The sequence below is a fragment of the Labrus mixtus genome, chromosome 2, assembly GCF_963584025.1.
Source record: "Labrus mixtus chromosome 2, fLabMix1.1, whole genome shotgun sequence".
NCBI lineage: Eukaryota > Metazoa > Chordata > Actinopteri > Labriformes > Labridae > Labrus > Labrus mixtus.
Genome location: NC_083613.1, coordinates 22,917,230 through 22,929,817, shown reverse-complemented (window position 1 = coordinate 22,929,817; position 12,588 = coordinate 22,917,230). Strand labels below are relative to the sequence as shown.

The 12,588-nt window shown below is 41.7% G+C and overlaps 1 protein-coding gene across 4 annotated transcripts in view; it reads right to left on the bottom strand.

Moving 5' to 3' along the window:
- Positions 1–12,588, bottom strand: part of lrba (LPS-responsive vesicle trafficking, beach and anchor containing) — a 187,996-nt gene that overhangs the window by 125,924 nt on the left and 49,484 nt on the right. For all 4 annotated transcript variants that reach the window (XM_061057010.1, XM_061057019.1, XM_061057038.1 and 1 more), the window contains exons 22-29: positions 8,572–9,939; positions 8,280–8,461; positions 7,287–7,440; positions 6,348–6,528; positions 4,501–4,613; positions 3,794–3,901; positions 3,512–3,653; positions 2,512–2,866 (exon numbers count right to left, since the gene is read on the bottom strand). In XM_061057010.1, coding sequence (XP_060912993.1) covers positions 2,512–2,866; positions 3,512–3,653; positions 3,794–3,901; positions 4,501–4,613; positions 6,348–6,528; positions 7,287–7,440; positions 8,280–8,461; positions 8,572–9,939 — 2,603 coding nt within the window. The remainder of the gene's footprint in view (positions 1–2,511; positions 2,867–3,511; positions 3,654–3,793; positions 3,902–4,500; positions 4,614–6,347; positions 6,529–7,286; positions 7,441–8,279; positions 8,462–8,571; positions 9,940–12,588) is intronic.

Genomic DNA, 12,588 nt, shown 5'->3' with positions numbered 1-12,588 from the left:
CTTCTTTCATATAACTGGTCTCATAAATTCAGCCCTCTGGGTAAGTGAAAAAGTTGCCATGTTTTGGCAGGAGACGTCAGTGTAGAATGTCAACTCTGGCTTGTACTGGTGTCAATGGGAGACTTACTGGTTAGTGGGAGATGCTGAGCAGTGATAGAAGTCACTACAACATGATAATAAACATGTCTAAATGCATGGAAGGTAGAATTGTTGAGGGTAAGGACTGGAGACAGCATGCTGATAAAGAGTGGTCAACTTAGATAAGAGAATAAATAAAGGATTAAAGCGGGTGAATGATATGGATAAGAGAGCTGATCTGACCGAGAGGCATAACAATAATCCCTCAGCTCAGGCAGAGAGGTCTGCAGCAGAGGAGATCTAGAAGAAGAAACAAATGTGTGTGCACGCACTAACTCTGAAAATATCAAGTGAATGTATCACTAAGTAGCCTTCAAACTGACATTAACTTAGGATGAGTATTTAACTTAGTAAGATAATGATCAAACTAAAATGACAGCTGGATCAGGATCTACCATACAGTACTTAAACTGAGCTTCATTGTCCGAATTTTCTATAAATTTCCAAAATGAAAATATATTTTTTCTCCAGATGACACTATAAGTTTTACAAGACTTACAATCTTTTGAGTGGAAATTAGCTTGACATTTACTAGTAGGACACTCCAGTATGTTGTCCTTGTACCTAAAATATATACGTACATAAGATAGGGGCTTATAGAGAAGGCTGATTATGTTAAACTCAATTATCAAATCAAATCAACAAGTACAGCCTGTGTATGCAAAGCCTGATATTGCTTTCCCATGTCTGTTATAAACTGTTGTTGTTGTCCAAATACTCTTGGACACAGTCATGAGCTGCATCTTTACATTGGTGACATGTTCCTGTCTTACCATGAACAAAAATCGAGCATGAATAGTTATTTGTCAAAGCTCAGTTTATTCCCTGAAAATTCACTTCCCAAGAACTAGAGTGTTCAGCTGTTTGAGTACATTTAATCAGCCTTTATTTAAATATTCAAGTATTTATTTGGGGCCGTATCTTCTCTAAGAACCAATGAGCATAGGTTCCAAAGCTGAAGACGGGGTGTGGGAGGCTGAAATCATTTGATCAGTTATTTTATTTTTTTCCAGGGGATGTGTGTATTATAACAAAAAAAAAACAAATAGAATTTAACCATGCTGTTGCTTCAACTGATAGTAATATGATTATGATAATGTATTTTATTTCCTCTTAAAAAGAATGTCCTCTTTTACAAAGAAAGATGTTTGCTGTATGCTCTGGGTCTGTGCGCCCAGCATAAAGAGGCTCCCATAGGCAGCGAGCTGTTAGTCTATGTTCTCCAGCTCTCCTGACGTCCTCTCTCTTCCTACAGAGTGTGCTCAGCGGACAGGAGCCAGTCTAATCCCCCTGATATGAGGAGCGCCCTGAGACCTGACAAAGCATTCCTCAGATAAAGACACGCGATCACAGAGATGCCGTGGAATTCCCACAGTTGGGGGGGCAGGCAGAGCGACTGAGTGTGTTTGTGAGAGGCAGAAAAAAAAAAAAAGGGAGAAATATTTTCTTCAGTACATGAGAACTTTGACTTGACATCACCCCCATGGAGACCTCTCTCCACTCAATTCTCCCATCGCTTTCTTTCTCTCCCTCTGAGTGTCTCCCACCCTCTTCTTCCTCTGCTGTCGTTTGAACGTCTGTCTCGGAATCAGCGCTCCAAATGCAAACCAGACCGGTGACCGTCCTCTCTCACCTGGGCCAGTCTGTGGCTCCAGTACCCCGTTTGCTTTTGAAGCCTAACTCCTGACTGTTCACCCCCTGCACCTCCAGGGTTAATGCAAATTCTGCAGCTTTTATGTCAGAAATCGGGAGATAACACATTGGATGTTAGACAATGAGTGACATGCAGCAGGAGAGATGAAAAAGAAAGTAGTTAAATATCAGTGACACAGTGAAAAGAAACAGCTTCCTGCCAGCTATGTCTTTTGGTCTCTTCTTCCCAGACAGGGCTCCTGTTTTCCTCAAGACACGTTCTTTGTCATGCAGTTTTCTTGGGATGAGGGCATACATCAACAGCTAAAGGAAAAAAAACAATGCAAAGGGGGAACGAGTCGGAGGCTAAGATTCCCCCCGTTCAAAGGGGGTTTTGTTACAGAATGTTTTTCAAGATCCACCAAAGGCCTCCTCTGAGGATACCAAGCTGACATGTCTTCAAGGTCTGACTTTCAAATGTTCCCTGCAGTTATGTTGGGATAATATGTATGAAACTGTAAAACTATGAAGCTTGAGAATCACAGGCATATAAACACCATGTGGGCTCTTGAGAAAGTGATGGAGCTGTCATGGAGCTGCTCTCATGTCGACGAAGGGAGGATTTTTTACCCAGATTTTTCCCACAATCCTGCAGAGCAAAACCATATGCTCTACTATAAATAGAATAAGAAAATACTGCATATATATCGACTTGTGTTTAACCCCCGTTTAACTCCTCACCTATCAAATGAGCTGATCTGCGGTAAATCTCTGGCCGCATCGCCTGCAACTCCAAGAAAAGCTGGTGGCAGCAGACTTGGGTCCACCATGAGGTCATCGCCTTGAGAGCTCACAAGGCTGCGCAGGATGTCCTTCACGTTCTTGCCTTTTGCATCAGCGGGCAGAGAAGGTCTGACCTCAGAGGAAAGCGTGGACAAGGCCTCGGAGATGGCGTCCGGGCCGTGAGTCACGCCGGAGGATGAAAGGTCTGCCTCGCTAGCGGCGGTCGAGGTGTGGTCATCACCGATACCGGAATCATACCGCCGGAGAGAGACGCCGTTCTCCACTTCTAGACCTCCAGAAATGGCGCCGCTATCTAAGAGGAAATAAGACAAAAAGAAAGAAATGAGAGGAATGAAGACACGCCTCATAAACTATGAATCACAAGCTTCTTTATATCTAGAAACCATACAATAATGAACCATACAAATTTAAATTCTGCTGCACTAAATGCTGTTCATGTCTTCAGTCTTTCTTAAATCTTTGCCTTTTTTTTCCCCTCATACTTTGGTTTAATGCTGTGTAGAGCAAAACTACATGTACTTAACATTCTCAAAAGAAATAACTTTTAAAAATAAAGTCGGGTCAAGATGAAAAGAGATTGTAAATACACCAAACAGGGCTTTTTATTCAGAGGAGAAAGCAGGAAGACATTAGAAGCCTGTGGATTATACAGCATTGTTACCTTCCATTAAGATAAATATCTCCTGCTTTTACTGACTGACTATCTTTGCTTTCTTTGTATGGTCTTCAGTGATGAATACTTTATCCATCCATAATTCAGTGCACAGCTTCTGTGATCTTCTCTTTTGTCTTTTTGTGTTTTTTCATGTCTGGGTGGGTTGGGTTTGACAAATTCTCCCTGTTACTAGTATCTTATCATTATAACCATCAATAAAGAAGACCTTGGATAAGAAAATAAATATTTCAGACGGTTGTATTCTTTGAAACGGCTGTGTACCTGTGCTTCTCGAAGACTGGGATCTTTGAGGGTGTTTCTTGTCGTTGTGCGGCTCCAGGATGTCGCGGTACTTTGACACCATGAGCACGGAGATGAAGTAGACAACGGCGAGAGCCAGAAACTGGGCCTGCTTACTGTCCTCCTGAAACAAACAACAAACACTAAACGATCTCTGTAGTTGTGTCCTTCAGAGAGCAGTAAAAAAGTAAGAAGTTCTAGGAGCATTTTTAAAATTTGTGCAATGTTCGTATGTTACATGAATGTGTTTTCTGTATAATTTACAATATCCCTGAAGACGACGGCCCTGAGGCGGTTGATGTCCATGTCCTGAAGGAGTCGGTCCAGGTCTCTGATTGGTGACATTCCACCTGTCACAGCATCCACAGGACTCTGCAGGCATGTGTGAAAATCAAACAATTACCACCGGAAATCTAGTGTTGTTTCCGACTGAAATGCAAAACAACACATGTATTTTTACACCAATAAGGACATTTATTAATCTATGAGCACGTCCTGGAGCAGAGTCAGGTTTCACAGCTTAGGGAAGCCATCCCTCCTGGGATCATGTCCTTAACATAATGGCTTTTCTATGGAGCCACTGCATTATAAATGAGCGTTAACACCCGGTTCAGGGAAGAACAACATGACTTTACTGGAAGACACTGTATCAAATCCAAGGGCCAATGACAAAAGGCCGTGTCTAGAGTCACAAATATCAGCCAGTGTGGTAATACAATAAGATGTGAGCTAATGCAATAACACTTGGTTGTTGGTAAGCAGGACAAAGGACACAGCTCTCCCTGGTTTGCTTTGAAGTAATAGACAAGGGCAAAGGAAGATGTGGCTAAAAAAAAGAGCAACCTGCATAAGAGGAGAGGAAATTGAAGTACTTTTTGCCATTTTTGAGAGAAATAAAACATTTAAACAGGAGAAAATAAAACAGAAGAAGGAGTTAAGGAAAATAAAATGAGGTGGTTTGTGATACTTGCCTGTGCAGATGCAGAATTGGGCATGGCTGTACAGCTGTGTGCTGAGCCTTCTTTGCCATACTTAAACTGGGCTTGTTGACACTCGAGACAGTTCCTCACAGCCATAGCACACACTGAGGAGGATCAAAGAGAGACACATTAAGTGATCTTGTATAAAATAAAAAGGTCTTCATATATAAATATCTAGCAGCATAATGTCGAGGACTCTCAAAGGAGAAGGCATCTAAAGCAAAATGGGGGTAAAAACGAACATTACTGTGAGAATTCAGCTCACAATCCGAGGAAACCACAGCAAGAGGAGCTGAGACAGACAAAAAAAAAAGAGAAGAAAAAGTGGGGCCATGTCAAGGTCAGTGCACTGGCCAACTCTGGCAGCACCGCTCACTCTTCCCTGTTCCACCTCTACCCCTCAAGGTCACAGTGCAAGGGTGCGCTCCTGAATCACACCCACTGTGTGCAGGTCCCATAACAAATGACACTGCCCGGTTGTGTACATGCTGAGTAGGCAGCAAGATGAGTTCTTTGTCACCAAAAAGAAAAAAAAGGACAACAAATATTCTGTACGGCAACTTTGGGTTTGTTTAAAACTGGCACACTTAACCATTTGTAATCTAATGTACAGCCTCTCTGTGGGGACCCCCCCCCCCCCCCTTCCTCTTGCACTGTATCCCTGACAACTGACAAATGTGAACTCTGAGCCATTTAGATTACGAAAGAGGGAATTATTCCGTCTGGAAATGGGCTCGCTTTTTCCATTAGGACTACTCTTTCATACAACCATTTATAAAAAACGAGAGGGGGGGGGGACGGAGTGCTGGAGATGCTAAAACCTTGTTAAAGTCTTCCAAAATCAGATTAGGTGGAAGCAATGGGGAGCGCATACCTCATCAAATATTCATTTCATAACGGTCGCTTTCTAAAACAGGACCTGTAGTACGGTGGCATCACTTTCCTGCAAAACCCCCATATCAGCAGAGGTAGTTGGATAATATCTGGAGGATGGGGGGGGGCTTTTAGGGAAACAAGTTAGCATTTTCAAAGCCCTTTTGTTCCTAACATACACTGCAATGAGTATTTAAAAGCAAAAACTGATACCTGGGTATGCATTGTTACTCATATGGAGCCTAGCATGAAGAAATTATTGAAATCAGTGTAGAAAGTATTGCTGCACTTCCACGCTGAGTGTGTGTATGCTGTCTTGATCCATGTTTGCAGAAAAGGTGCACCACATAAAATAAATAATGTACGAATTTCAGTATCTTTTATTCAGCTGGAGCATGGCTTGGCTTTTGATGCTGTCAGAGGAAACAGTAATAGCCTGGAACAGAAGGCTGGGGAAAAAAAGGCCTCAGGCTACGGTGCACTTCAGTACAGCCAAGGCCATTATGCAGAGCTCACTATATCATGATAGCAGCCATTTTAGAGTGTTGCCATGCAGTGGGGTTATAATAACAAGATAAGAGAGTGCTGATACGAGCAGAGTGAAGGAGGCGAGGGAATGAAAGGCGGCGGCTGGAGAAGCAGAGGAAGTGGGCAGGAGAGAAGGAGGGAATACAGGAGGGAGGGTCAAAAAGGCTACAGGGAGCCATGACTGAGGCTAACATGAGCTGATATGAGCTGGATCAATGAACAGGGGAGGACAGAGGAGTTGGTAAAAGGAGGAGATAAAAGATGGAATTCAGAGAAGAGTCACAGATGAGTAGAAATAAATGCAGGTTTCAAGAAATAAAATAAAAGGACCGACATGGGAAATAATGGATGAGTTGATATAAAAGAGCTTTGTAAGGAAATCTTCCTTTAAAAAAAAAAAAAAAATCAGCAAAAAGGAAGGAATCAAGTGTGCATACCAAGGCGAAGGCACTGCCGGAGGATGCCTCCTGATGACATGTTTTTCTCTGCTTCTATCTCAGTGAAGTTCAGCGAGCTGGCAAAGATGAGAACATCCACCAGGTTGATGAGGCGCTGCAAGAAGGTGATGGAGGCTTCAATTGTCAAGCCCTGGGATGGTTCAATGTTCTCCAGTTCATGCTGGGAGTAGAGAAGAGGAAAAATTAGACAGAAACGACTTTGACAAGTAATCAAAGAAGTGAAACTAGTTTATCTTATTTCTATGAATTCATTGTTGTGCCAGCACATACAACATATTCCATGTTAGAGGCGATTAGCTATATAGAAGTACTGTAAGTAAGTAGAACTATGTCTGGCTGTGTCTTAAAATTTGAACAACATGAAAACAAAAACTCTCTCAATTAAGTATGAAGTAGGTCATGGTCACATTTACTGTACAGGAGTAAGGTTTCATTAATACAAAATCAAAGATGTCGCTCATGTTAAAATATATCTGAAATTTGGATTAAATGCATCAAATATTTAAATGTTGGTTTTAAGCCGTGTAATAACTACTCTTATAAAAACAAATCCTGAGAGGGGTGCATTTAAAATAAGAATGTCTAATTACACAAAAGAGATTTAGTTACTATTAGTGTGAAATTTGGTTACAGAACATCTGAATGACATTGAATGATAATAAAATTGTACATCAATCAGTTTCTTAGAGAGGCCAGTGAAGTGAAAGAATCACATAAGAGAGCCTCGATCACTAAACCCAGACAACACAACAACAACCTAACGATGTTACGAGGCAGCTAACTGCCGGCTAATGTGATTGGGAAAGGTCAATGTGGATGAATAACTTCCTTGGATTAGAGCCATCCAACTATATGTATACACAGTCATGGTTAAGTACACACACACACACACACACACACACACACACACACACTCACAGAGGAGGAGGTGGCAGCAGAGAGCAGAGGTAAAATGCCTCCGCAAGCCATGATGAGGTTGTCCACCACTTGGGAGATGAGGTGTATGCTGTTGTGGACAAACACCACATTCTCACTGCTGTTCACAAAGTCCAAGATCGTCTTTGTGGAGTGACTGAGAGGAAAAAGAATTTAAAAAAAAAAGAATAAACCTCTTAGAAATAGGAGCGACAAATCAAACAATTTAAAGTGAAACATGTCTTGGCGCTCAAAATAAAATGGTGGCATTAAAACAGAGCAGACTTTTCACAACTCCACTCATCATTTAACGGTATTTGTCGTTACATGCTAATATTCGAGGATAAAAATATCCTTCATGCCCTATCTTTACATTCTCAACAGTTTGAGGATATTTCAATATATTTAGTATTTTTAATATCTTACCTCTGCTTCATTTCAAATGTCTTTGTTTGGTTTGAATCTTGTGTGGATCTTGTGTGTCATATTTTTGCTCTATGTGTCTTTTAATGCTATTAGTATCATAGATTTTTCTCTTTTAACTCGGTAAAGCAATTTGAATTGCTTTATGTATGAATGCTCTATAAATAAACTTCCATGAATAAAGCATGAATTATAAAACATCCTGCAGGACTTGATTTTGAGTTTAATGTTATCTGTAGTACGGTAAAGATTGTGGGTACTGTAATTTTTTGGCAATATATGTTTTTGTCTTATAATGAGTAAAAAAAAAAAATCTTAGTTTTAAAGCGTGGCATATAAATAATTCTTACATTAGGTTTTTCCTATGCACACAGACAAGATGAAAGCGATAATCAGGAAAACTGTTAAATTTCCCATTTGCAAAACAAAGACTTTAGAACTCTTTCTGACACGTTCATTACTTGTTTAAGAGATTAAATGTCCGATAAATCTCTTTTCCATTAATCAATTAAGAAAATGATTGTTCGCTAAATGGTTCGTAAAGTGGTAGAGTCAGCGCATTGTTGACCTCACCTCCTCCACATCTGGACATCTGTTTCTATGGAGAAGAGCAGGTCAGTCAGGAGGCGTTGGTGCATGTGGGACCAGCGGAACTCTGGGATACGAAACATGGTGGATCGAGGTGCTGAAGAGCTGCTCTCTCTCTGAGGGCCTGAAGAGCCTCCCGCTGCTGCCGGCTGGCCTTGGCTTGTCTCCTAAAGGGAAATGAATAAGGGATAACGGCTGAAACTGAAAGTAATTTATTCCAAACAAGATTGTGAAGAAAAGGTCGAAATGAGCAGAAGAAGAAAAAAAAGACACTTACTGTTGTAGAGGTCTCCTTCAATTCAAGTCTCTCCGTGTCTAAGGCCACGTTTGACACGTCAAGTCGGGCAATTTTGATCTCTTTGGTCTTGTTGACCGAGTCTGAGCTCCTCTGGGTGCCGGAGCTGGAGGGTGCATTGCTGCCGTCTGTAGGACTGGGCTGGGTTTCTTCTTCATTGGTGTCTGTGGTTCCTGAAGGTTGACTAGGCGAGGTGGAGTCTGACACTGTTGTAACCTCCTGTGCTGTGGAGGGCAGTGTGGTATCTGAGGGCTGTGGGTCTGCCGTTTCGGTTGTGGAAGACTCTTCAGCTTTAACTTCGTCCTTTGCTGGTTCTGTCATACTTTGATCAGGCGTTTCAGCTAAAGCAGACACCTGCTTTTCTTCAGTTTCACTTCCTTCAATGACTTCTTGAACGCTAACCTCCTGTTTCTCATCTTTTTCTTCTTCTGTCGTTATCGCCTGTCCTTCCTTATCCTCTTTCTTCCCTTCATCATCTTCATGTTTTTCCTTCTCCTTTGTTCCTGTCTCCCCTTCTTTGCCAGCCGCAGCAGAAGCATCATCAGCATCACTAGGTTGGATCTGGTTACTAACAGACGACACTTCGACCTGATCTTCTGGAAGGATGGAGGCTCCAACCTGCTCACTGTTCTCTTCACAGGCTGCAGTCTCACTTGGTGTTTGGTGGGTGTTATCTTCTTGTTCTGAAATCACTGGTACCTCTGTATCTGTTTCATTCAAAGAGTCTTCCGTCATGGAGTTTAATGATTCCCCCTTATTGGATTCACTCTCAGGTTTTTCATCATTTGTTAGAGGCGTTTGAGCATCAACTCTCGCAGATGATGCAGCAGAGTCCTCAACCACTTCTGTTGACTTCACGTCATCAGTTTCTTCCTGGTAGCTTCCTGTCGTCAGAAGCTTTTCTGTGTGCTCATCTGAAGCCTCAGTCACAGATTCCTCCTTGCTGGTCTCTCCACTCTGTTCATCTTGATTATTTATCTGTGTCACAGAGGTTTCAGTCTTCTTCTCAATGCCTGAGCTACCTTTGGAAGACTCTTCTTCCTCTTCAGCCCTGGCAAGGATGTTGGACACAGTGATGGATGCCTGTCCCTGTTCATTTGTAGCATCCAGTGGGCTGGACGTGATGGTGGAACCAGATGCTAAGTCAGGGGACTTCTGGGAAGTCTCGTCCACTGTGAGCTCAATGACAGTAGAAGGGGGAGTCTCCTCCGCAGGCGGCCCGTTTTCACACTCAGTGGTCTCCGAGCTCTGGCTGACACCAGAAATGGTTCTCAGAGAGCCCGCGGACTCCTGACGCTGGTACTGAGTGAACATACGAGACAGATTCTCTTTATGTTGCTCAAAGGTGACCTGGAAACACAGGAGAACATCTGTTAAAATGTATGAAACATATAGTCTTGAAAACACTGATTCTACTTGTGGGTAATGTTTGAAACTGCTTTGTTTCAAAAATGACCCTGAACAGCTCTGAACCTTCTTGTTAGCATCACAGAGACAATAAATCTCAGCATTAAGATTTTTGTGTAAGGAATAAGAATGTGTTGAAATTACACCTCAGAACAGATGGGATTTCAAAAACTAATGCAAAATAATTGTGGAGAAATTCCACTACAATCATCATGCTAGTTGTTGTTGAAAAATGGTTGAAAAGAGGTCTAGGACAGACTGACCCAATTTCACCTGGTTTTCCACCAAATTTCAATGTTGAAATCACTCATTCAATCATTTGGTGCTCACTGGGGAAACTTTTTAACATTAAAAAAAAACAAAAAACAATGACTTTTGACCTTGCAATATTGCATAATTTTCTGAATAGCTGAAATCTGAGAACAAGTAATATTACTATAAATTACAAGTCAGCAAAATTGAGTAGTCAGACTTTCAAATCTGTCACCAGTGACTTTTGTTGTACCTTAATCTATTACAAAACAACAATCCCTGCATTCAAATGGTGTTGAATTAATCATTCAAATGTTTTTTATCAAAGAAATCCATCCTCTGTCCAACTGATATCCATTAGTGTAACTTTCCAGCCTTTCAATAATCTCTCCCTGCATTCTCCACAATGCCCTTACATACTTTTTCACCTAAAAGCATCACATTGTCAAAGTAAGATATTCCCTAAATTGTCTTGACTGCTAACCGTTTACTTTATATAACCACTGGGGCCATCTGTGGCTAACTTCAGTACATCTAAAACTTTTCCTTCCTCTTACGTGCAGCAGCCCACGGCCTATTAACCTCCATCAGTCTTCTTACATCTGATACGAGGGATCAGACTGCTAGTCTATAACGACAATGCTCTGCTGTGGCATTTGAGGAAGAGCCCATCCATGTAAGCAGTCATAGATTAGCAGCAGATACTATTAGTGTGTGTCTGCTAGCTGTGCTGAGTGCGTGTCCAGCATTGGCAAATCCTCCCACGCCTAATTTAAGACCCTGCATTAATCACTGCGCTTGGAGGACAGAAAGTCAAAGATGGGTTGTTGGTGGTGGTAGGGCGGGTGAAACTAGACCCACTTTGCTGCTATTTTACCTGAGGCTATTTGGACAGAAGGAGAGAAATAGAGAGAAAGAAACACAGAAAATGAAAGAGCCAGAGATCAAAAAGGAGAGAAAAAATAAGAAACAGCGAAGGAGGAAGAGAAAGAAAAGTGAGTCATTGGGAGCGGAAGAAAGGAAAGGGAGCGAAAGACGCTGATTATTTGTAATTAATTAGGCGTTATTGTTCTAAATTAGCCTGCTACACGGGTGCTCATTAATCTTCTGTAGCGGGAAGCTGTGATTGGTAATCCATAGCTGTTTTCTGAGTGCACAGCCTGTTCTTAATGCGCCAGTAGTCTGTCTCTTCCTCTCTTCCCTCCCTCTTTCCCAGTGATCACACAGCAAGACCTTCTACCCCATTAGTTGGAGCTTAATTTGACATTTAGCATTTCTAGCAATTAAAAAGGCTGCATTCAGAGCGCTCTGATATGGAAATCGTGCAGGAGAGCGTTGCAGAACATAGCGTCATAGATTCAGGATGCAGTCTGTGCATTAAGATGATGTATGTTGGCCTTAAATGGGGCTCTGCAACAGATCCAGTTACCATTAGGCAGAGGTAGTATATGTCTCTGTGGTTTTTAAAAGAACGTTTAGCCTTGCTTCGATATATAGAAAACTGCCTTGGGTGGCTCAGGCATCAGCACTGATCTAATCTAATTTCATTCTACTCCTCGACTCGGCCGGGCCTCAGTGGGGTATGGGAAAATGTTATGGCAATGTACAAAAACATGGTGGGCTTTCCTAATGTGACAGGTAACATGGTATTAGCAACAGGCACAACAAGGGCAGATCGTACAAAAAGACTTGGAGGTGAAATACTAACAAACACAAAGATAATACAGCAAGTATGTGTACTTTTAGCTCCAACGACAAATGAAAGGAAAATTCTCTTTCTTTCAATCAAATGACACTAATTTTTCCAAAACTTGATTAATCAATAGAAGAAGTAGAACTTCCATGTATTCCCACGTGTGTTCTGTACAATGAGTCTTGAACAAGAGCCTGTACGCCACAAACTGTAAGGTGAGGGTCAGAGTGAGACCCCCACAGTAGGAGCCTGGGAGTCCCCATTTAGATAAATAGATACGGACCAACCACAAAACAAAGAGGAAATAGGGAGGGCAGTGTGGCTCTAATCCGATTAGCTAAATGCAATTCCTCCTCCAAAATCAATCTCATCTGCTACTGCTGTGCTGGCGGGTTTTTAGTTCATGTTCCAATATCTTCCTTTTTCACTCCTTGTAAAAACATTATTCTTCGTAGTTTTGTGCCGCCAATCTGATCCAGTAATATGTAAACCGTTTTTTATCTGTAATTTATATCACCACTAGAGGAAGACGAGCTCGCAGGCTACTGTAGATTATAATAGTTTAAGGCCAGCCAGACAAACTCACGGGAATACCAAGGTGATTATGAAATAATTCACTTTGAGATGTTAATACTTACTATTAAAAG